Genomic DNA, 24,475 nt, shown 5'->3' with positions numbered 1-24,475 from the left:
ACGAATTTATACTAATAAGGAAAGAAAGAACCAGGCATGGTAATATCACTTGTAATCCCAATTCTTGGGAGGACCAAGCAGGAGGATCAAAATTTGAGGCCAGCCAGAGTAACTTAATGAGACCCTTTTCTTTCTTTCTTCTCCCTCTCCTTCCCCTTCCCCTCTTCTTCCCTCCCTCCATCCCTCCCTCCTTTCCTTCCTTCCTTTCTTTCTTGAATCCAGGGGTGCTTAACCACTGAGCCACATCCCCAGCCCTTTTTATACTTTTTTAAATTAAAAAAAACTTTTTTGTAGTTGTAGATGGATTGAATGCATTTGTTTATTTTTATTTGTTTATTTTTTTAAAAAAATTTAGTTGTAGTTGGACAATGATATCTTTATTTATTTTTATGTGGTGCTGAGGATCCAACCCAGTGGCTCACACATGCGAGGCGGGTGCTCTACCACTGAGCTATAGCCCTAGCCCTTGTTTATTTTTATTTTTATGTGGTGTTGGTGTTGAGGATTGAACCCAGTGCCTCACACTCTGGCAAGTGCTCTGCCACTGAGCTACGGCCCCAGCCCCTTTTTAAATTTTTGAGGCAGGATTTCAATAAGTTGCTTGCAGAAGCTGGCTTTGAACTCGAAATCCTCCTCCCTCAGCCTCCTGAGCTGCTGGGCTTACAGGCATGTGCCTCCACACCCAGTTTAGTGAGACACTTTTCAAGATAAAAAATATTTTTAAAAGGGATGGGGGCCCGGGCACAGTGGTACATGCTTGTAATCCCAGAAGCTGGGGAGGCTGAGGCAGGAGGAGTGCAGTTCAAAATCAGCTTTAGCAATTTAGCAAGGCACTAAGCAATTTAGCAAGACCCTGTCTCTTAATAAATTATAAAAAAGGGCTGGGGATGTGGCTCAGTGGTCAAGTGGTTAAGTGCCCTTGGGTTCAATACCTGATACAAAAAACAAGGGGTGGGGGGTGGGGAAGTAGCTCTATGGTAGAGTGTCTAGATTCAATTCCTAGTACTGCCAAAAGAAATTTAAAATGAAAAAGGAAAAATGGAAAGGAGAAAATAAGTATAAAATAAACAATGGAGCTCAGTAATTTCTATTTGTAACCATCTTAGTAAAAATTGAGTCAGGTGATTGAGTTCAAGTAAATATTATTGATGGATGCTGAAGTTTGTGGGTGATAGTTGAGGAGGAATGGGTATTTATAGCTCACATTTCCCCAAAGATTACTGGCTAATTACAAAGGGCATAAGTGGCAGTGTTACAGTGGAGAAACTTGGTGGATATGCCTCAATGAAGTGATTAAATTTAATTAATGTCACCAAGAAAAGGACATGTCCCTCCTGATATAATTCTCAGAAGGCACATCATTTTATGTAGTTTCCTGCCCATGAAATACCAGAATCTACTAAGGACAAATCTCCAGAGAAACTCAAATTAAGATATATTATATGAAACATCTTGCCTACACTCTTTGAGACTGTCAATAATGTCAGTTATGAAAGAAAAATAGGACTGAGGAAAAACTTTGGATTAATGGACACTAAAGAGATACAAGAAGGCACTGGTGCATACCTGTAATCCCAGTGACTTGGGAGGCTGAGACAGGAGGATCCCACGTTCAAAGCCAGCCTCAGCAATAGTGAGGTGCTAAGCAACTCAGTGAGACCCTGCCTCTAAGTAAAATACAAAACAGGGGTTGAGTACCCCTGTGTTTAATCCCCAGTACCAAAAACAAAATAAAATAAAAATAGTAACAAAATAAAGAGACATAAGAGTTGAATACAGGCATGACCCTAGACTGAGTTCTGACCTGCTCTCCAGCACCAGTATCACCTAGGGGTAGGGTCACCTGGGGTGATAACTGCTATTGCTTTCATGATTACAGAGATATTCCCCTCCAACAGATGCATAACTTGTTTGCAATATCCAGAGATGAGTACACACTGGGACATCTGATGCTAAGACATGAAGAATGCTTGATTCACCTGGCAATGTCTAGGGTAAAGGTCGGAATCACAAGGTGGGTCCCTGAATGATAAACAATTTAATTAGTTGTGAGGGTCCTTTTTGGAGAATCAATGATTAGATTAGGAGGCAGAGTGTTTCAGTGTGGCCCCTGGGTGGGCTGGGATAAGTGTATGACCCATGTTAGCCCATGTGAGTGCCCACTCCTTGGAGTAGAACTAGAGCTGCCATGTGCTGGTTCACCACAGAGAGAAAGGAGGCCCAGGCCTGGAAAACTGTGGCACAAACAAGCAGAGTCCAGAGGTTCATGTTTAATAAACTTGCCTGTGAACATCAGAATTTTAGCATATTGTGAGGAACATACCTATCAGATGTATAGACTAGGCCAGTGTGGATAGCCCTGGTATGTGTGGAATCTGGCCTACTCTCAGCCTGTCCCTCTAGCCACATAGCCTTCAATGGGCTGCTGCATTTGGGTCCCAGTAATGAATCCATCCCTACCCCTGCCTTGCCCATCACATTAGGAGGAAAAACTTGGGTCACAGCCATATCAAGGCTAACAGGGATTAGAGGAAAGGGGGTTCACTTTCTGGGACACAGGAGGGCCTGACAAGAAAGGGTGATTGAAGTAGTGGGCAATCTCACTAGTCCAAAGGAAATGAAATCAGTATGAACAGATGTCTGCATGCTTATGTTTATTGCAGTACTATTCACAATAGTCAAGATAAGGAACCAACCCAAGTGTCCATCAATGGATGAATGAGCAAATAAAATGTGATATATACACATAAAAGGATACTATTCTGCCTTAAAAAAAAAAAAAAGAGAAGGAAACCCTGTCATTTGCTACAACATGGATGAATTTGGAGGATGTGAAGCTAAGTGAGATAAGTCAGGCACAGAAAGACAAATACCATGTGATCTAACTTACATATGGAATCTAAAAAAATTGAACTCATAGAAGTCAAAAGCTGGAGGGAAGTGAGGTTGGGAAGATGTGAGTCAAAGGATACAAAATTCACCTAGGAGGAATCAGTTCAAGAGATTGACTATAAAATCTATTATATAGGTACTGACAACGTATAGTCATTTTTTGCTTAATGATGAGGATATGTACTCAGAAACACATCATTAGGCGATTTTGTGATTGTGTGATTATTATGAGTGTGCTTATATAAACTAAGATGGCTACAATGTCACTAGGCAATATAATCTTATGGGGCCATTACAGTATATGCAGTTCACTGTTGACCAGAACATTATTATAGGGAACATGACTGTACTGTATTTTTTTTAAAGAGAGAGAGAGAATTTTTTAAATATTTTTTAGTTCTTGGCAGACACAACATCTTTATTTTATTTTTATGTGGTGCTGAGGATCGAACCCTGCGCTCTGTGCATGCCAGGCGAGTGCGCTACCGCTTGAGCCACATCCCCAGCCCCTGTACTGTATTTTTTTTTTTTTTTGTGGGTGAGGGGTACAGGTCTCATTATGTTGCCCAGGCTGGCCTTGCACCCCTGGCTTCAAGCCATCCTCCTGCTTTAGCCTCCTGAGTAGCTGGAACTACAGGCCAGTGGGCCAGGCATGAATTATATTCTTGGGGGCTGTCGAGAAGGGGTGATATGGAGGTACCAGAGATGGGAGGAAGATTTAAGATCAAGGTCTAGCCCCTAGCAGGACCTGGTAGACAGGGCAGGCAGCTCAGAGGTGAACTTCCAGCAGATAGCGTAGATGACACTGGCTCTCCTGGTAGATAAGGTACTCGCTCTGGCTAAAGTGGGAGCTGCTGAACTCTGGGCATTGCAGGGGCGGGCCCTGGGGCACTGCCACTCGCTGGCCATCCAGCTCCAGCTCAGTGTCCTGGGTTGGATCTGCAAGGCACAGAAAGGCTCATGGATAACCCAGGGGTCACTGGCCCCTGGCCTTACCAGTTTGTCCTGTCCTCTACACTCCCCACTTCTGATACAGGGAAAACTCTGCTCATTCCCCTTGTACCCACCTCCAAGCCACTGTACAGGCTGGACTTTCTGCCTGGAATATCCTCCCCCATTTCTCTCTGGGAAACTCCTACTCCTACCTACTTCAATGCTCACTTTTTAAAGCCCTCTCAGATGCCCAGGAAGATCTGTTGACAGTTATTGGATGACTAAGTTAAGGACTCCAGCGAAGGAGGCTGCTTCTTTTTGTCCCTCTCCATAGTTCCCTCCTCCCTAAAAGTGTCCCAGTGCCCCATCTCAGCCCCTCCCCTATCCTCAGGCCTCTCTATTTCCCAGGTGTGTGTGGGGGGGCTCACCAGGCTCTGTGTGGCCTCGGGCGATGACACTGTCGAAGCCAGTGGGTGGACACGTCAAGCTGGGATCATCGATGGTGATGTGGTACTCTTTACCCAGGGCCACCTCGCCCAGGAACATATAGCCCACTTGTTTGGACCCACAGCGCATAGGAGTAACTACAGGACATAGGGAGGCTCAGTGGGGAACAGCTCAGACCCCTGACTGACTTGGGGTTAGGGTACTTTCTGCTGAAATGACAATGTTATCTTTGCTGGCTTTTTTTGCCCCTGCTCTTCCCTACCTCACCTGCTCCTCATTCCTTGTCCCCTATTGCCAGTCTCTGTCTTCACCAAGTCAGTAAAGTCTTCCCAGTGACCAAACCCAGGGAGGCGTCTTTCTCTTCCTGGTCTGCTCTGCTGATATTGCTGCTGGAATCTTTCAGACCCCACGCTGGGACCCCTCATGCTAGCTCTCCTGAGGCCCCCAGCCACTCTTTCTTAGGCTTCTCTGCCCTTCCAGTGGAACCCTCGGTGTTCAGCCTCATCTGTCCTGGGACGAATCCTTGCATCTCTTTCTCTTGGATGGGTGAGTGGTAGTGGCTTCCAATGACGCAGTCAGCCTGGTCTGAGGAGCCTAGCTGGGGAGGTCACTTCAGTGAGGACACCCCTGGACCCAAACTCAGAAGTCACTGGAGATACCTTTGACTCTCCCCAACATGCTGCTGCTCATCCCACCACCCACATATGCCTCTTCATGGATTCTCTCCCCTCCATCACCATAGCCCTTGGCAGGGTGCCCACCACATGTGGCCTGAGTGACAGCCCAGACTTCCCGCAGTCTCCAGCCTCTGCCACCTCCCCAGTGGCAGCCACTGAAATCCTGCTATGTACATGTTCAACCTTTTCTCATTGCTCTCTGGGGAAGGCCCCCTTGATGGTCCTGCATCCCCAGCCCTTGGCTCCAACAGGCATTGCTTTGAGTTTCAGCATCAGAATGTGCCTGGAAATCTTGGCCTGCTGCAGCCTCGTCCCCTTGCCTTGAAAGTTCCTCTTTCACCCCTTGCAGGTCTGGTTGGTGCACTCATCCTATCTATCTCACCTCCACCAAGTGTCTCCTCTGAGGCTCTCCAAGCCTCAGGATGCCCCACTGAGCAGTTAGTAACCCTTTAAAGGTTCCTCTCTCAGGTCCACCACGAGTTTCCAGTGGATAAAGACCACCTTCACATCCACACAGGGCTTGACTCACCATAGCAAACCGACTTGCTGTTCTCGGAGGCGAAGTAGATACCCTTGCCAACACGGCCACCAGAATGTGGCATGATGCGGAGCCCACTGGTGAGGATAGCAGCCACCACGGCCACATTGGTGCCATGCCACAGCAGCCTTCGATTACCCAGCTTGGAGTGGGCCTGGAATCTATCTCCCTGGGTGGGGGAGGGGTGGGAAATAGGAGAGGCCTGCCATGCAAGGACCCAGAAGGTGCCTCTTCTGTTGTTTAGATGGTGTGACCAAGGCCTAGTCCCCTCTGGTCACTCACACTTAGGCTGGCAGAAACTGGTCAGGGTTGCTTAGCCAGCTCACCAAGGGGCAGATAAGCCAAGGTTATCTCTCTAAGGGACAGGGTGGCGATGGGGGAAGGGCTGGGAGACTCTCTTACCTCTTTTTCTCGGTTCACTTTCCAAATGTTTTGCAGAACAGGGCATCTGTGTTTGTTGCCAGTCTGTTTTAAGTAGTTTTGTATCACCTGTGGGAGAGCAGAAGCTGGATGCCAAGGGTGGGAGACTCAAGGACCAACCCCTCGGATCCCTCGAGTCCCAGAGTTCTCCTTGGGTCTTAAGAACACAGGGAGAGGAGGCTGAAGGCCAGGTCTCCTCTGGGCACCTTGAGGGTAGCTGGGCAGAGGAGGAGGGACAGTGTTCTGCGGGGCCCAACCTACCTTGTAATCAGGAGCCTCAGAGTCCAGCAGCTGAAGATGACACTTGAGGAGCTGGTAGTCCCGGTCCAGAGGGTGTGGTACCTCTTCCACTTTCTCCTCCTCCCTAGGGGCTGCCTGCAGGGTCTGGGCCAGCTCGATGTCTGCCAGCACCTAAGATGATAGGCACTGGCAGCTTGTCTGCCCACTGGACCTCCAGCCTCCCCCTCCTCTTCCACATGTCTGTTCCCAAAGCCACCGGACCTGTTGTCCATCTGTCCATCCCTACCCCCCATCTGTCTGGCCTTCCCTTCCCCTGTCCCTCAGCCTGCCCACTGTAGTCCATCCCACTGGACTTTCTCGACCCTTTGACCCCCACATCTCTTTCCCAGTCTGTCCGTTGGTGTCTCTCTCCTGCCTGCCCACCTGCTAACCCTCACCAGCAGCATGTCCTTCTTCGCTTGAAGAAGCTCAAGGGAGTTGATGGGCGGGGGCCGGATGCGACCGAAGTTGTGTGGGATAACAGTGTAGAAGTGGGAGGACAGTTCCTCTAGGCTTTGGCTACTATCCGTAGGGGCTTTCAAGGCCACCTCCAGTGCCTCCAAGGCCTCAAAACCCCGTGCAATCTGCTGTTTGCTCAATTTTCCTAGGGGCATCTTCTTCAGATCTGGGGGAATGGGAGAATGGGGGGACTCAGCCTGGCAGCCCTGCCATCCCAGGGCTCTGCCACCCTGCATGATCCCTCACCCTCACCCAGGTTCATGAGGGTCATGGCATTCTTGAACATCTCCTTGCTGAAGATGTTGGTGATGAGCTTCTGGGTTGCAGGGTCCAGGGAGCAGGGTTTCACTTGCTTAGTCACAATCCTCAGTGGGCCTCCATCCACCTGAGGACAGAGGGCCCGTTAGTCAGGAGCAGCTGCCCTTGGAGCAGGGCATGGCATTAGACAGAGACTGGCCAGACACAGAGGCCGGAGAGGGAGGTTGGTGCCTGAGGTTGCATAGTTGGAAAGTGACAAAGCCCCACAGCTGGTCCAACCAGTCTCCTTCCTCTACCCAGAGCCCACCCACCCATCTCAGCCTCTTTACCTTCGCCTCCGGAGTCTCATCCTCTCCCTGTACTTCGATAAGCGTGTACTTGCCAGGGTGGGCCACAAAGTGGTCTCGCTCTGCCCAGTTGTTCTTAGTCTTCTCCCGAAATTTCTTCTCAAAGTCCTTTTTGGCATCTTCTAGGCAGGTGAAGTTGTTGATCTTTGACTGGCCCACCTCTCCCTGCAAGTGACAACCTTCAGGGGTGTGTCCACCATAAATGTTTGCTCACCTCTATGTTAAGCCAGGCCTTGTGCTAAATACCCCTGGAGCCTTGGAGGTGAAGGGAGACAGTCAGAAGCTGTGGCCTTCTGGGGACCCCGGGGAGCATGTGTTGATCAGGAAGAGATGGGGACGAAGGGACACTTACCACCCGGCCCCAGCGGTTCCAGCAGAAAAACTTGCCACCCTCTTCCAGTAGCTGGATGATGTAGAACTTATTGTTGTTTCTTCCAATGTTGGTCTGGTTCAGGGTGCAGTCATAGTCTTCATGCACCTGAGCAGAGGCAAGTGGAGGGGGGTGCTGATTGGGGCTGGATGGGGTGCCTGGTTGAACACCAAGAGGGGTCTGATGAGAACAGGAGTCTGATTGCTTTGGGGCATCAGAGGCAGCCTTGTCCTGGAGCTGGAGGAACCAAGTCTCTGCATTCAGGGATGCTCTTTGAAAACACATGGCTAAGCCCTGGCATGGGGGTGGGGAGTTCTGGAAGGACATAGCTCTGCCCCAGGTAGCAGAGTTCAAGGGGGACATGGCTCTGCCCTGAGGGCTGATTTGAGGGGATATGGGTGAGCCCTTGGAACACGGAAGGAGTCAGAGCCCTTTCTTGAGTGTGGTGGGGGAAGCCTCCTGGAGGTCTGATGGGCAGACATTGACCTCTCTTGACCTAATGGGATACAGCCCTGACCTCTGTGGTCTTGGGAAAATGTAGCTTTGCTCTGAAACTTACTTGGGCCTTGAGTTACCTGGCCAGAGCTCAGCTCCCAAGGAGGAGGGGTGTAATTGTATTTAGAAGAGAGCAGGCTCCAGTTGACTAGGGATGTAGCTCACCTGGGTCCCGGCGTTGCTGCTGAGTGGACAAGTGGGGTCCACGCGGATTACACGCTTCTCTTTGGGTGCAGCCCTGAGGGCCTCAGCCACGGAGCAGAAGTTGTCTTCCTCTCCTGTCCCTTGACGTCCCTTCTTCTTGGGACTCTCAGTCTGCTCCACAGCCTTTCGTTTTGGTGCCATGGTTGTCTTGGAGCACAGGAGGTCTTTAGGCTTCCATGGTCTCTGTCCGCTACCCAACCATACAGCAAAGACTGGCCCACCATGACCTCCCCACTACCTATATTTCTAGTCTGGACCCAAACCAGCTCTCTGGGCCTCACACATGCCCCTTCCTTCAGTTATAAGAACAAGGTCAGGACTTGTCCAGTTTGCTTGCTCTGGCCAAGGAACAGGTTGGTTTCCTACTCTCTCTAGTTCTTCAGTATGTCCTGAGGTTGTACAGAAAGTGAAAGGAGAATCTCCCTCTCCCACTTGTGGGCTCCACCCTGTTCAGAACACGCCTTCCTATCAGCAGGCTAGACTTGGCATGGTTGCTGGGCTGAGTCACTGAGCTATGGGGGAGGGTGGGCAGCGGCAGCTGGAGGATGGACAGCACTCCTTGGATCAAACCTCTCTCTAGAGCTTGGGCCCCATTGATGCAGAAGCCTTTTCTTAACGTACTTAAAGAGTTCTGGGCTGGGCACAGCGGCGCACACCTGTAGTCCCAGCAGCTCTGGAGAGGCTGAGACAGGAGGATCATAAGTTCAAAGCCAGCCTCGGCACAGAGCAAGGCACTAAGCAACTCAGTGAGACCCTGTCTCTAAATAAAATACAAAATAGGACTGAGGATGTGGCTCAGTGGTTGAGTGTCCCTGGGTTCAATCCCCAGTACCAAAAAAAAAAAAAAAAAAAGAGTTCTGGGGTGCCACCCAAAGTCTAGATCAGTGGCTCTGAATTACCAAGGATCAGGGGCCAGTTCTACTTACCCTGTCCTGCCCTACCCTGCAGAGGATACTCACCGAAGACAAACAGGAACCTGGGAGAAGTGGCTGCCACCAAGCCTGGTATTAGGAACACTTTGTGAACTTCCCTCAGTAGTCTCAGCAACCCTCTGTGGACCTTAGGTTTGACTTATGGAGGGACTTCCCAGCAATCACCAGGAAGGGGGGAAGTAGGGTGGTGTACAATTCCAGGGCCACCAGTGGTATGAGTCAGAGGCTGGGCAGGCTGAAGTGGTGGCCTGTCCCACGGATGAGGGGGACACTGATATGGACCCATCCAAGGCCCAAGAGACTGGCACGCTCTTAACGCTGCTCGTCCAGCCTGGGGCATGCAGCACATATCGACCAGTTTGCCCAGTGTCTTGGTCCGGGGTATGGGCAATGCCTTCCACCGCCTGGATAGCCCCCTGTTTTCTAGAGCCAAGCTAGTTCACTCTTGCCTCCACACTCGAAGGGGAGGAGTCACGCAGAAACCCGCATCTCTGGCGCCCCCCAGCGACCATGGGGCGCAAGCGCAGAGGAGGACTTCTTGGCCCAACCCCTCCCTATAAATCAGGCAGCAGCAGAGCGCAAGCGCCACAGCCGCTGGCCGGAAGCGCCGGGAGAGTTGCTTCCTGCGGTAGCCCAGCGCCGGAGCCTATGGAGTCTCTGGGAGGCGTAGCCGCGAGCCTCTGTCCTATGGACATTTGGGGGCGTGACAGAACCCTCGGGTGGACCCAATGAAGTTGCGGGAGGCGGGACTCGACGGGCGGCAGAAACCTGTCATGGCGCGGGGACTTGCCGTGCAGCCGGGGGTTTAGTTGCCACGTGAACTTTCCAGCAGCGTCTGCAACTCTTTGCAGCATGTCGGCCACCGCGGCAGCTCGTAAGCCTGGAAAGCAGGCCTCCCGGGCCGGGGCCGCTGCAGAGCCCAGCAAACGGCGACGAAAGGTGATCATGGGGTTTCCATGGGTCGTGGTCAATCTTACCTCTGAGACACGGATCATGCATTCGAAGGATCCGAACCAGGCTCCTTCCCCAGCCCTTAGCCTAAGACCCCAGCTGGAGCCAGCTTCGTCCCTTTCTCTGTTAGCCAAATCCCGGAAAGCCTTGCGCTTGACCCAGGCCAGGAGCTGCAGCCTTTCGCAGTCCTGGGACTCTTGAGGGCCCACAGGGGCTCTTGGTCAGTGCAGGGTGGCGGGAGACCTCTGGCCAAAGAAATGGTCCTATCTTCTAGGCCGACTCTGCGGGGGACAGGAAGAAGCTCAAGGCTGGCGGCAAGATGAATGAGGAGATCTCTAGCGACTCTGAGGCTGAGAGGCAAGCTGTTCTTAGTGGAAAGGGAAACAGGCTTATCCTGAATGGAAGACTCAGTGAATCCTGGCAGAGCTGGGCCGAGGACCCACGACTTCAGGCCATGGCTTTTAGATCGTGGCTTTTCCCTCTATAATTTTGGCCCTGAGACGTCTCACCTCTACTGCGGTACCTCTGTGCAGAGACCCCAATGGGATACCATTGAGAACTCCTGGGCTCAAGACAGGGCGCTAAGCACAGGGCTGGACTGACAGGCAGAGGGAGAAGAATTCAAGGCAAACTTGTTAGTTCGCTGTTTTCTCACAGCGTTATAATTACTGGTCTTTATTCTTTTGATTTAAGATGGGTTTCACTATGTTTCTCAGGGAGGCTTCAACCTACTGGGCTCAAGTGATCCTCCTGCCTCGGTATCCTGGATAGCTGGGACTATTGGCACGTTGTGCTCTCCCACAAGTCTTTTTGACATGCTAGGCAGTGGCTTCAATGAGAGCAGGCAGGTGAAGAGAATGTGTTCTAGTGAGACATACATACATCTTCCAGTGGTGTGTAAATAGGGCCTGAGAGATGAGGAGGAGTTTTATGGAGACATAGGGAGGGCATTCAGGGATCAGAAAAAAGTCGGGGAGGGTAAGTGTGCCAGAATGGGAGGGGAAAAAATGGAAAGGCAGGTGGTGGGTGCATCCAGAATGTGGAGGGCTTTGAATGCTTCCCTCATTTCTCTGGGTGATGGGGTGGTAGCAGGGTCTCAAAGAGCAGGCAAGGCATTTTTTCCTACTAGGTGGAGGCTTTCATTTCAGGGAATCCTAGTGCCTTCCTATGAGTTTGATACAGAAATTCTGCTTCTAAAATTGAGTATGTGTTGCATTAAGTTGCCCACAGAAAGACTTAATATGTTTTCTTAGTCCTAAGGTTAGTGTTAGTGTACATGTGTGTACAAGTGCAAGTGTGTATACAACAGGCCCTGTGCTAAGCACTTGTAAGTACTTAAAATGTTTTATTATGAAATACATCATCTACAAAGAGTGAATGGACTATATGGCTGGGGAGGTAGCTCGGTGGCAAAGCACTTACCTAGCATGCACAAAGTCCTGGGTTTGAGTACCAGCACTGCAAAACAAAAACAAAAGCATATTTGTATATGAAAAGTAAAGATAAAATGGTGAACCTCTGCTCACGTTCCACTTAGGTTAAGAACTAGAACTATTATTCCTGATTCCAGTTAATCATTTCTTTGGTTTCTTTCTTTCTTCTTTTTTTGGCAGTACTGGGGATTGAGCCCAGGGCCTCACACATGATGGACAGATACTCTTTCACTGAGCTACATCCCTACACCTTTCTTAATTTTATTTAAGGCAGGGTCTCACTAAGTTGCCCAGGTTGACTTTGAACTTGCCATCCTCCTACATTAGCTTTCTGAGTAGCTGGGACTACAGGAGTGGCCATCATGTGTAGCTTAAGAATCTTTTAAAAGGCCTGGCACAGTGGTGCATGCCTGTAATCCCAGTGACTTTGTAGGCTGAGGCAGGTGGATTGCAAGTTTGAAGCCAGCCTCAGCAACTTAGTGAGGTCCTGAACAACTTAGCAAGACCCTGTCTCAAAAAAAAAAAAAAAAAAAAAGTTGGGGATGTAGCTCAGTGGTAGGGCACCCTGGGATTCAATTCCCAGTACCAAAAGAAAAAGAATCTTCAAAAATTTTTTTCTCATTCAGCTACAATTTATATACTGTGACATTCAATTTTTTTAGTTTATAGGTCTGTAAATTCTGACAAGCACAGAGTTGTATAGCTCCTATCACTATGAAGAAATAGAAGGTCTCCTCAACCCCATCAAACTCCTGCTGCTACCACCCCCCAGCCCTGACAACCACTGTCTCTAAGTTGCCCTTTCCAGAATGCCCTATGAATGGAATCATATGGTGCATATGCCCTTGCTTTCCTTTAGAGTTCTATCTCCTGTGTATTAATCCTTAAACAACAATTGATTGTTAAATAGAAGCTCAATTCTGGATGTGTAAGGAAGGGGCCTGGTCTGGCCTTGGCTTTCCTGAGGGTGAGGTCACGAGTGAGTCCTAGGAAACACAATTTGAGTACCTGACAGAGACTCGGTATCTGCAGGTATATGATTACAAGGGATGGGTTCCTCTGGATTTTCTGTTTTGGAGTTCCTGTGACCTACCTTCATCTCCCAGGAGCAGGTCAAAGCAGGACCCATCTTTGAATGAAATGAATGCCTTCAGTTCAGTTGGTTCAGGGTCTGGAGCTTAGGAGGGACAGCAGGAACTTGATCAGCACAAGGCCAAGCCAGATCCAGTTAGTATTCACCAGAGGTTGTGCTCATGGTGCAGGATGGTGTCATGGCAGTGAGTCTAGGGTAATGACAATTCCTGTGTGTCTGCTTGGGTCCTTGTGTCAGATTGGACTGGTGTCTCCCCATGTTTGGGGTGATTGTCACCTTGGGAATCTGCCTTTTCTGTTCTCTGTGTTGATCTGTTGTTTCTCGTACACCATGTCATCATCCTTCTTAGATTACCCTCTTGTTTGGGAAGTGCATTCTTTACCCTTCCTAAAAAAAGGAGAAAGATTCTATGTCCTATTGTTCATCTGACAATGTTTTTGAACCTAGATAGCCTTGTACATGCCAGACAAGAGTCCTATACAACTTAGCTACACTTCCAGCCCTTTTAATTTTTTCCTTTGAGTCAAGATATGACTAAATTGTCAAGGCTGGATTTGCAACTTGCCCCCCCCCCCTTTTTTTTTAAGTACTGGGGATTGAACCCTGGGACACTTAACTACATCCCCCACATCCCCAGCCCTTATTTTCTATTTTGAGATAGGGTCTCATTAAGTTGCTTAGGACCTTGCTAAGTTGCTGAGGCTGTCCTTGACCTTGCAGTCCTCCTGCCTCAGCCTCCCAAATTGCTGGGATTATAGGTATGTGCTACTGCACCTGGCTCCTGGCCATATCCTGATTTGTCAATTGGTGCCTTAACTGGGCAGGGGATCCCAGGGGTTGGCTCGCTCACCCTTCCTTCCTTCCTTCCTTCCTTCCTTCCTTCCGAACCCAATGCTATGCACATGCTAATTAAATGCTTTATCATTGAGCTAGACCACAACCCTTTTTAAAATTTTTGAGACAGGGTCTTGCTAAGTTATCCAGGCTGTGTCTTTGCTCAGCCTCCCAAGTAGTTGGGATTATAGATGTGTACCACTGTGCCCAGTCAGGGACTGACATTTTCATTCTGAGCTTTGTGTATAAGTCTCCTTTGTCTTGTTCTCGACATTGCTGTTGAAATGTCTGAAGCCATTTTTGATTTCTTGACCCTTTCTCTTGGAAGCCTATAGAACCTTCTCTTTCCCTAGAGTTGAGAGATTTGAGTGATCTCTTTGGATTTTGGGTAATTTTACCTTTGCAGGGCCCTATGTATTTTAGTTTGGTAAGTCATATTCTTCAGTTTTTAGCATGTGTAGTTGCTGGTCCTGAGGGCTTCTAGGGATGTGGAAGGTTGAATGGCAGGAGAGCATTAAGAAGGCACAGTCGTAGTGACCAGAAGAGTGATGTGAGCTCTTCAGACCCAGCCTCCTCTGCCCACAGCCCAGCTCAAGGGAAGATTGAGGAGGAAGAAGAGGAGGAGCTGGAGGAGACTGTGCAAGAGAAGAAGCTGCGCTTGGCCAAACTCTACCTTGAGCAGCTCAGGCAGCAAGGTGAGCCATGGGCAGGCCAGCCAAAGGCCAGGGACTCTGATGAAGTCTTCCTCCTGTCCCTGCTATAGCCTCAGCTACCTGACATGCGACTGACACAGTTGCTCAGTGGCTGCCAAGGCTTGCCGGTGTTGGCTGCCTTGTGAGCGTGGCTGAGAGCTCCAGTGGTCCTCCAGGGGCAGGCTAGACCTGCAGGGGGCTTTAGACCGATCTGATAAGTTAGGAGGAGATTGTCCAAACTTGCATCCACTCTTGTCCAAACTTGCATCCACTCTGTGGAGGTGGACCGAACTTCCCACTGGACATAGACCAAGCATTTAGGGCCCAGCCCTGGAGTGGAGCTGTGGAGGTGGAAATGGAAAGGGAAAAGAAGGACCTTAGCCCTGGTTTATGTGAATCGATCTGTCCTGCACAGAGGAGGAGAAGGCTGAGGCTCGTGAATTTGAGGAGGACCAGGTGGCAGGGCGCCTGAAAGAGGATGTGGTGAGTGTGGAGGGAAGGTGAGTTCTGGGGGAGGTTGGTCCTGCTTCCAGGACCTCAGTCCTCTCTTTTTTTCCATACAGCTTGAGCAGAGAGGCCAGTTGCAGAAGTCAGTTGCAAAGGAGGTAAGAGGGCAGGGCACTTTGCTATGAGGTTAGAGGGAATCACTTGTTCTACCTAGATTAGCAGGTCCAGTGGGGCTCAGGTTGTGGGGTTCTTTGTTCTGAGACACAGTGTATACCTGGGCAGATATGGTTTGGTAAGGTTCTCATCCTTGGCAGCCATTGGTCTTGTTTTCCTTTTGGCCAATGTGGGTGGGAAAGGATGGTGTTGGGGGTGGGTCTCATAATGCCCCTGACTGCAGTGACCCAGCATCTTGCCTGCCCAGATCCAGGCCCCAGCCCCAGACGACATTCGAGTTTTACGGGGCCACCAGCTGTCCATCACGTGTTTGGTCATCACTCCTGATGACTTGGCCATATTCTCCGCCGCCAAAGACTGCACAATCATTAAGTGTGAGTGAGATCCTGGGTAGGATGTAGCCCCTGGGGATAGCCTGGAGAGCAGATTTGGGGAGAGGGAGCCATCGTGGCAAACTGAGCTCAGATGGGGGAAGTCTTCAGGTTTTCTATCAAAGAGGAGCTTTCTGGGTAATAGCAGTTGCTTTTGCTCAGCAGTTGGGCTTATGAGCTCTGTGGAACTGGAGACCATTAAGCAAAGAAAGGACAGTGACTTAACAGGAATGAAGCTGCAGGTGGGTGGTTGAACTGGAAGATGTTTGAGGTTCTGCACAAACTAGGATTGAGTCTCTAGTCCTTCTGGGTTCCCAGCTATCAACAGCTGAGCACAGTCCTCATCCACCCACAGTAATCACAGGAAGAACTCAATACCTTCAGTCCCAAAATACTTAAAATTTTATTTTAGTTTTTTGCAATTCTGGGGATCAAACCCAGGGCCTTGTGCATGGTATGCAAGCTCTTCCACTGATCTATGCCACCAGTCCCCAGAGCACTTTTGCATCCCTTCTCTTTTGGGGGCTTCATGGTGTCGTTTGGGACTACTACCGCCAGTTAACTGGAAACTGATGTGACTTGTCCAGAGGTTCACAGTAGCTGAACTAGGTACTTTGACTCAAGTTCCCTTTTTCCTTGCTACCCCTTGAGGGGGTTGTCAGTCTGTCCTGTCCCCCATCCCAATATCCTCTGTCCTCTTCTGGTGATAGGGAGTGTGGAGAGTGGACAGAAACTGCATGTGATCCCACGTGTCAAGAAGGATACTGAAGGCCAGCCTCCTGGCCATTGCACCCACATACTCTGCATGGCCATCTCTTCTGACGGCAAGTATCTTGTAAGACTGGGTTGACCCTGGGGCAGGTAGGAGTCTGGGTATGTAGTGCATGCCTGTAGCCATGGTTCTCATCCCCGCAGGCCTCGGGCGACCGCAGTAAGCTCATTCTCATTTGGGAGGCTGAGAGCTGCCAGCACCTATATACCTTCACAGGACACCGGGATGCTGTGTCGGTGAGGAGCTGGGCCTTCCTGGATGTTTAGCAGGCACCTGTGGAGTAGGCCTGGCACTGAGCTAGGGGTCTGCTGTCCTTAGGGAACCTGTACTCTGGGGTAGTTGAGTGGTGTGTAAGGGACAAAAATGGGCTGATGGCATGGGGAGTTGCTAAGGGAGACCAAGTTCAGCTTGCACAGGGTCAGGTCAGAGAAGCCTTAAGAACTCTGTATCTGCTTAAGGGTACACAGGCATGCTACTGGCTTATATAAAGCCTCATGGAGGGACCTCACAGAGTGTTCTTGGAAAAGCTGGCTCCCTGTGTTATATGACTTGCTTTCAGGAAGTCCTCCCTAAGCTCGACCTCTGACTTCTGCTATAGTCCAGGTCCCCTTTTACCTTCTCTCCATGGATCCTTAGGGGCTGGCATTCCGCAAAGGCACCCACCAGCTTTATAGCACATCCCATGACCGCTCTGTGAAGGTGTGGAATGTGGCAGAGAACTCCTATGTGGAGACACTGTGAGTATCCTCAGGCAGAGGGTGCATGGATACAGGTGTGTGGGTTCATTTGTGACCCCATCCCACTCTATCCTGCCCTCAAGCTTTGGGCACCAGGATGCTGTGGCTGCACTGGATGCTCTGAGCCGGGAGTGCTGCGTGACAGCTGGTGGCCGGGATGGGACTGTGCGTGTATGGAAGATCCCTGAGGAGTCTCAGCTTGTCTTCTATGGCCATCAGTAAGGCAGCCATCATGCCAGATGGGAGGGCTCCATGAATGGGCTGTGGATCTGGGCCATGCCTCTAACAGCCCCTTTCTCTAGGGGTTCCATTGACTGTATCCATCTCATCAATGAGGGGCACATGGTGTCAGGTGCAGATGATGGGTAAGAGCTGCCTTTTTTTAAGTGCATTAGTTATACATAATGGTGAGGTTTACTTTGGCATATTTATAAATGCATATAATATAATTTTTTCCATTTAAGTCCCCCTTCCTTTTTTCCTTCTTCTCCCTAGCCCCCTGCTGCCTTTTTTGGGGGGAGGATGCCGGAGGAGGTGTTATCAGGGATTGAATTTGGCACTTGACTACAATGAGCCACATCCCCAGCCCTATTTTGTGTTTTATTTAGAGACAGGGTCTCACTGAGTTGCTTAGTGCCTTGCCATTGCTGAGGCTGGCTTTAAACTCACAATCCTCCTGCCTCAGCCTCCTGAGCTGCTGAGATTATATTGCATGCGCCACTGTACCTGATCCCGCTGCTGCCTTTTTGATGCTTCTGATTACTGTCCGTGACTGGGCCCTGAACTTGCCTGGTAGACTACCCTTTATAGAGGAGGTATAATCGTTTTCATAGGTGCTGGTGACTTGTTTACACCTCACAGCTGCTGGGTGTGCACTTGATTCCTACCTGCTCTGTGCCTTTCTCTCCTGCCCCACCCCTCATTGCATGCCCCGTTTACAGCTCTGTGGCCTTATGGAGCCTCTCTAAGAAGCGGCCACTTGTCCTACATCGTGAAGCTCATGGACTGCAGGGGATGCCAGGCCTGGAGCAGCCCTTCTGGGTGTCATCAGTGGCAGCCTTACTTAACACGGACCTGGTGGCCACAGGTGGGGACCCTGTGAGGTGGAGAGTGGGGTGGGTGCAGGGAGGCTGCTACAGGGTTTGCTCACTATCTGTTTATTCCTCAGGCTCCCACAACAACTGTGTGAAGCTTTGGCAATGCGGGGAGGGCTTCCAGTGTCTTGACCCTCTCTTTGACATCCCCCTGGTAAGTGGGACTTGACTGTTTAGCCTGTCTTTGCCACACTCCCTGGGCCCCTGGAGTCCCTGGTCCTTGGAATGTACTCATTGACTTCTTCCTGACAGAAGCAACCCTTATTAGGGCTATGCCAGTTCCTAGCACAGTCTGATAGGAACCCTCTCTTCTTTTCTCCTCTGCCCCTTCCCTTCCTCCACTGCTCTCCCTGTCCCAGGACATGTTCTGGGTGTCAGGTACAAGGGCAAAAGCACAAAGGCCTCGTGCTGTGATTGGTTCTGCATGACTGGAGCATGTGGAATTGACCATCTGTGCTGAGCGACCTGAGGGAGAACCACAGGATCTGTCAGTGATGTGCTGAGTGTAGGCCTCGGTCAGTGAAGGTGATCCTGGTGTTGCTGATGCCCCACAACCAGGAGCCAGGCCCCAGGCCCTGCTCTTGATGGAATTAGTGTACACTGTCTTCTTAATCCTCCCCAACCCCCTGCCAAACTGGTGCTCTACCTCCCTGTTTCACAGATATGGAGGCCGAGGCCCTGAGGGGTAAAGGGCTGACCAAGCAGGGATTTCATTCTCAAGCCTGTGACTGTGATGCTAGGTGTTGTTAGCTCTAATGTTTTAACCATGTTCCTTTTTCTCCTCAGGTGGGTTTTATCAACAGTCTCAAGTTTTCCAGTTCTGGGGACTTCCTGGTAGCTGGAGTAGGACAGGAACACAGGTACATGATGACCTGAAAGGGTTGAGACTGAGGGGTAAGATGGTGCTGGCTGGGCAGCCTGGTGGGGATGGGAGTAAAGACTGGGTGGGGGCTGAGTGGTCTCAGCTGTTCTCTGGTTCTCTAGGCTTGGCCGATGGTGGCGGATCAAAGAGGCACAGAACTCAGTCTGCATCATCCCACTCCGCAGGGTTGCCGGACCCCCAGCCTCCAGCTCCTGATGCTCTCATCTTCCTTATTTAAGTTCTTACCAGGTCCTGCCCCACTTTTTGTATTAAATGCCTCCCTTTGTGTACTTTGTGTCTTGCAGCTTCTGAGAGGGTGAAGCTGACAGGGACTGTGAATTGGCAGAGGCCTGGGGAGGGGCAGAACTCCCATGGGCTCTCAGCTCTGTCCTTCTGTTGACCTGAGACCCTTTATTGTTTTCCAAAGAACTCTGGAAGGGGCTTTCAGCTGACTTCTGGCTTCTGGCCCCTGGGTATCCTGTATGACCTCATCAAGCTCACTCCCCACTCTGCTCTGGGCTGGAGCGGGAGGAAGCTGCTTATCCTTCAAATGTAATTGACCACCTGATTATGTATAAGGAATGGTGCTGGGGCCTGAAAACTGAAGTGGAGACCACTGTGCTTGCCAGTCAGGCTGACCTACCAGGTCAGGAAGCTGAGATAGGGGTCTTTTGTGGGGGTTGGACCCTGGACTGAAGCCTATTGCCTGAGAACAAGGTCAGAGGTGGAGAGAGCACTGTCCTATCTCCAAATGGCAGAGCCAGGTCACATCACCCATCACAGCAAGAACCCAGCTGGATAAATGTATCAAAATGATGTTCACTTTCTCTAATTATAACATTAGGTAATTTACTGGGCGAAACTGACAAGGAGTTGGAAAGGTGTAGGAGTGCAACGATGGCACCTCCTTTTAGCAGGAAAATGAGAAGGGGGTGTTGAGGAAATCTTTAGCTCTTTGGGCCCAACAGCTTCCCCTCTCAAGGGGTGATGTGGTCCCCTTAGGAAAGGAAGCCACAGCTCCTCCCAGCTCCTATGCTCAGGAGGCTTCCCGGCATGCCTTGCATTTGTCCTGGGGCCAGGCGGGGGGGGGGGGGGTGATGTTTACTGAGCCCTTGAAAATCCCGTTTTGGATCAGAAGATATCGGTGGAATTCCTTTTGTTATATATCCTGCCTCAATTGAGCTCAGCAGTGGCAAATATATCCTCTAAATGACTTGGGAAGCAACATGGAAAAGCTTCTGAGCACGTGAACCCTTTCCTATTAGTATACTCCCAGGGAGGAATTACAGTTTGAGATGGAACAGCCCTGTGAAGATAATTTCTCCTGTGGCTTCTATTCTGCTCTGCCTTGCTCTGCTGGGGCTTCCTTGCTGCACTTGGATTCTTGAGCAGCAGCTGCCATCACCGAACCTTGTGCCTTCAGCCTTTTCCCAGGCCCTTTTTTTCCCACTTGCTTTGGCCAAGATCCAGCTATTCCATGAGGATGTGCCTTCCACCCAGCTCTCAGAGGTAGAGGGGATTTTCAAAATGTCTCCTGCATCATGTAGTTATTGCTAGGAGACAAGTCATCAAAACTTAGGGTCTTAGCACAGTTATTGCCCATGTGTCTGTAGGCCACCTGAGTGCTTCCCTCTGGTCTGAACTGTAGCTCTGGGCTGGAGGCTGTACTGACCTTGTTTGATCTGTATTTGGAGGCTGTCTGGCAGTGGGCCTGTCTAAGCTATAGGCTAGGAAAATTGAACACTGAAAGGTGTTTGGTCATTCACCTGCAGGCTAGCTCAGGTTTGTTCACATGTCTGGAGAAGATTCCAGGACAGTGAGCAGAAACATGGAAGTCATGTAGAGGCCCAAGTGGATGGTGGTATGGCAGATGAGCAAATTTACTAAGCTACTCTCCTTTCTGCCCAAGAATGGGCCTAGGAGTTATGTCTGAACCTAATCCCTAGTCCTTGTACTAGAACTGGTCACAAGCCTTGACTCTAAAGAAAGAAGCAGTATCCAGAAGGTGAAAGCAGTGGAGCTGACCACCTTTCTAGGATGGTCCTGGGCCTGTGTTCTGGGCTTTATCTTTTTGCAGCCCAGGGGTGTATCCTCTGGTGGCAGTGCAAGGGTTGAGGCCACTTCATGGAGCTGGTGATAATACCTGTCCTGGACACCTGTGGTTTTATCTACCAGGTTTCTTATTTTCATTTTCTTCTGGAGATGGGACCCCAATTTCTCTTGGAAAACTGTCCCTTTGCCCATGTAGCCTGTCTGTCCATACATCCATACATCCATTCAACAAAACTTGAATTCCAATGATACTCAGCTCCTATTCTGGGCCCTGTGGCTACAGAAATGGACCAGAGAAGGTTCCTACTTTTAAGAAGCTCACCTCCAGGAGATCATTAAAAAAATGAAACAAGCAAACACATAACATTCAGATGACCAGTGATATGAAGAGTGAAACAAAGTAAAATGACTGGGGCCTCACAGGGGTAGATGCGCTAAGATCTCTGGAGAAGGGATGTCAAGTGAGACCTGAATAATGGTGGATGGGAAGAAAGGGCATCCTCATGCTTAGCCTGACCAAAGGCTCCAAGATAAAAGCAGCAGAGGGGTACCAGTGTGGTGGATGAGATGATGGAAAGATGGGAGAGTGACCTGGGGAGGGCAGGCCAGTTCAGGTGGGAACCTGGGGTCCTGGGAGTCTTGGGATTTTATTCACATATAATGGGACCATGAAAAGATTGAGAGTAAAGTGACTGGATCTGGTTCACATTAAAAAGATAAGGGCTGGGTTGTGACTCAGTGGTAGAGCGCTTGCCTAGCATGTGTGAGGCCCTGGGTTCGATTCTCAACCACATAAAAATAAATAAAATAAAGGTATCATGTCCAACTACAACTAAAAAAAATAAATATTAACCCACAAAACAACAACAAAAAAACTTAATAAAAAAAATAAAGGGGGCTGGGGATGTGGCTCAAGCGGTAGCGTGCTTGCCTGGCATGCGTACGGCCCGGGTTCGATCCTCAGCACCACATACCAACAAAGATGTTGTGTCTGCTGAGAACTAAAAAATATTTAAAAATAAATAAATAAATAAATAAATAAAATAAAACAGTGGGGCCTTGTGCAGTGGTGCATGCCTGTAATCCCAGTGGCAAGGGAATTTGAGGCAGGAGGATTGTAAGTTCAAAGCTAGCCTCAGCAAAAGCAAGAGGCTAAGCAACTCAGTGAGACCCTGTCTCTAAATAAAATACAAAATAGAGATGGGGATGTGGCTCAATGGTTGAGTGTCCCTGAGTTCAATCTCCGGTACAAAAAAAAAAGTGTGCTGAGGATATAGCGCATTTGCCTTTCATGCACAAGCCCCTGGGTTCAATCCCCAGCACCATACACACACACACACACACACACACACACACACACACTCACACACAATCCTTTGGCTGCTGTATGGAGAATTGATTAAGGGTGAGGCTTTGGGGTGGAAGAGAGGCAAGCTATAGTAGTACTGTAGCAGGTAAGAGATGATGGTGTCTTCAGGGCATAATAGCAGGTGGAGACACAAAGCCACGTTTGAGATGGGTGTTTGGAGGTTGAGTTGACACATCTTTTTTTTTTTAATATTTATTTTTAGTTGTAGGTGGGCGCATAGCTTTATTTTATCTTTATGTGGTGCTGAGGATCCAACTCAGTGCTTCACATACACTAGGCGAGCACTCTTCCTCTGAGCCATAATCCCAGCCCCAGAGTTGACACATCTTACTGATGGATTGATTGTGGAATGTGAGAAACAGTGGTGACATATGGTTTGAGTGGAGGACTCCTTCTGTTTGCAGGATCCAGGGGACACAGGGAAATTGAGTGTACTATGAACTCATTGCTATATATTTGTATTATTGCCTGCATGAAGCCATGGGGTTTTGGGCTATATGCACTACCCCTAGTCAGGGGTTTGGGTGGTGCTCTTACCTGGCCAATTGGATTATCAAATTTCTGTGGCCATGATGATTTTGGGGGGTGGGCACATAAATTTTGTTAATCCAGTTGGATTCAAGTTTGGGATTCTTATTTGAAGCTTTGGAAAAAGTTCTGTGAGTCTATCAAGTGGGGACTGCCAATAGTCATTTTATCATCATGGATGTGTGTTGGGGAAATTAGAGAAAGGCAGGAGCATTAGAGGGAAAGAGGCGAGAAATTTACTGAAAAAAGGAAAAGGAGCATTAGGGAGAGTGAGGAGCCAGGAGAGCATTGTTAGAACTTCTGCATTCAGTCATGCCTCTGCTGGCCAGCGCTCCTTCTAAGCCACTTGGAGTTTCTTCTCACATTATTCTCCAACAGTATCCTAACAAATATGTGCACACAGTTAAAAGACTAGGTTAGGACACAGGAAAGAGGGAATGTAGAGGGACACATTTGAGGCATTCCTAGGACCTCAGTGAGCAGGTTAATGAAAGAGGTACCAGAAGTCATCATTCATTGGTCATTCATAAAAGCTATAGCTCTGAGTCCCAGTGACATTACTAACATGGTACTGAGCCAGGCTTTTCACACATGGGGCAAACTGGGGTTCCCTTCCTGCCCTAGGTCTTAATCACCCATAGATGGGGCAATACCAAGAAGCAATGAGGTAAATGCTCTTGAAGGCATCCACTCCACTCACTCAGTCCTAGGGATGCTGGGACCTAGCTGGGTCATGCAGTGGTCATGCAGGTAGGATCTTCCTACCACTCAAGAGAGAAGGCAGTGACAGCTGGGATAGAAAGGGGTTGGTTGCTGGCTCTTCTCCAAGTGCTTGTTCCACTCTCTCACCTCTTTCTCCCCTGCTAATGCACCACATCTCTCTCAGGCTTTCCCCCTTCTTTCTTCCACCTCTAACTTTTCGGTGCTTGCTCATTTGGTTGCTGTCCAGATCTCGGTGCTGAATCCACCTTCCTGATGCAGAGAGTTTCCTCAATTACAGGCCAGTCACTTCCTGATCACCTCTACCCCTACTGGGGGCACTGGGCACAAGGAAGAACAATGACAGAATCTTCCTTAAGAATGAAGTGAAGCATCTCAGGATCTGAGGACTTCAGCCCTCTTTTAGAGAAGCAGTCTGGTCCTGGTGTACTTTACAAGATCCCATTCATTCGTTCATGAATACTTACTTAGTACTTGCAATGTGCCAGCACTGTTCAGCCCCTGGAGACACAAATGAGGAAAATGCTCAGACTTTGCCAAGTAAGAGCTGGACAGGAAAAGACAAAAGCTAGCAAGGTGATGGCATAAGATCAGATGGTGACTGCTGCCCCCTACCCACATGGTCAGTTGTACTTAAGGTCGCTCATGTGAATTTCCTGGGACACCAAATAAAACACAGACACACACTTTACCTTTAAACAAGCTTCAGGATGGCTCCTCTGCTCTCAGCCTCAAGCTCCCTAAATGGGAGAGCGAGGGAAAGTCATGAGGCTGGTGGGAGAGAGTGAGCACGTTTGGAAGTGGGCTTTTATTGGGGGACCCTTATTCTTAGAAAGTTCCATAAAAATAAAGTCAGAATGGGCAGGGTGAGTGTAATTCAACCCAAGGAGCTATAGTGTGACACAGCTACGTCTGAAGACAAGTCCTCAAACTTCTGGGACTAGGGCAATGTCCAGGTCACCACAAGATGTAGTGATGGTCAGAGCCTCCCCGCTCCAGGACGGAAGACCGCAAATCATTCAGAGTGGCTCCCCACAGGCGACCATAATGGACAGAGATCTCTAAAAGGGCCCTGGGGTTTCTCTAAGAGCAGGA

At 49.5% G+C, this 24,475-nt stretch overlaps 2 protein-coding genes across 2 annotated transcripts; one reads left to right on the top strand and one right to left on the bottom strand.

Annotated features, from left to right (window-relative positions):
* Window positions 1-244: 244 nt before the first annotated feature.
* Window positions 245-9,674, bottom strand: PARP3 (poly(ADP-ribose) polymerase family member 3). Its single transcript, XM_081302775.1, has 11 exons — window positions 9,279-9,674; window positions 8,281-8,466; window positions 7,603-7,728; window positions 7,233-7,415; window positions 6,898-7,030; window positions 6,585-6,811; window positions 6,169-6,318; window positions 5,890-5,976; window positions 5,479-5,656; window positions 4,254-4,409; window positions 245-3,831 (listed from the first exon to the last, which is right to left on the bottom strand). Exons 2-11 carry the CDS (start codon window positions 8,458-8,460, stop codon window positions 3,662-3,664), a joined length of 1,590 nt encoding a protein of 529 aa, XP_081158901.1. The 5' UTR covers window positions 8,461-8,466; window positions 9,279-9,674; the 3' UTR covers window positions 245-3,661.
* Window positions 9,675-9,967: 293 nt separating this feature from the next.
* RRP9 (ribosomal RNA processing 9, U3 small nucleolar RNA binding protein) lies at window positions 9,968-19,579 on the top strand. The gene is made up of 15 exons (XM_081302776.1): window positions 9,968-10,190; window positions 10,477-10,559; window positions 14,148-14,257; window positions 14,670-14,737; window positions 14,818-14,859; window positions 15,123-15,249; window positions 15,957-16,081; window positions 16,162-16,254; window positions 16,655-16,755; window positions 16,839-16,973; window positions 17,058-17,120; window positions 17,697-17,842; window positions 17,924-18,003; window positions 18,636-18,709; window positions 18,834-19,579. The coding sequence occupies exons 1-15, from the start codon at window positions 10,104-10,106 to the stop codon at window positions 18,925-18,927; spliced, it is 1,428 nt and encodes a 475-aa protein (XP_081158902.1). The 5' UTR covers window positions 9,968-10,103; the 3' UTR covers window positions 18,928-19,579.
* Window positions 19,580-24,475: the final 4,896 nt, after the last annotated feature.

This window comes from Spermophilus citellus (assembly GCF_964194105.1).
Source record: "Spermophilus citellus genome assembly, chromosome: 7".
In the NCBI taxonomy this organism is placed as follows: Eukaryota; Metazoa; Chordata; class Mammalia; order Rodentia; family Sciuridae; genus Spermophilus; species Spermophilus citellus.
The sequence above is the reverse complement of the archived record's forward strand: the minus strand, read 5'-3'. Positions and strand labels throughout refer to the sequence as shown.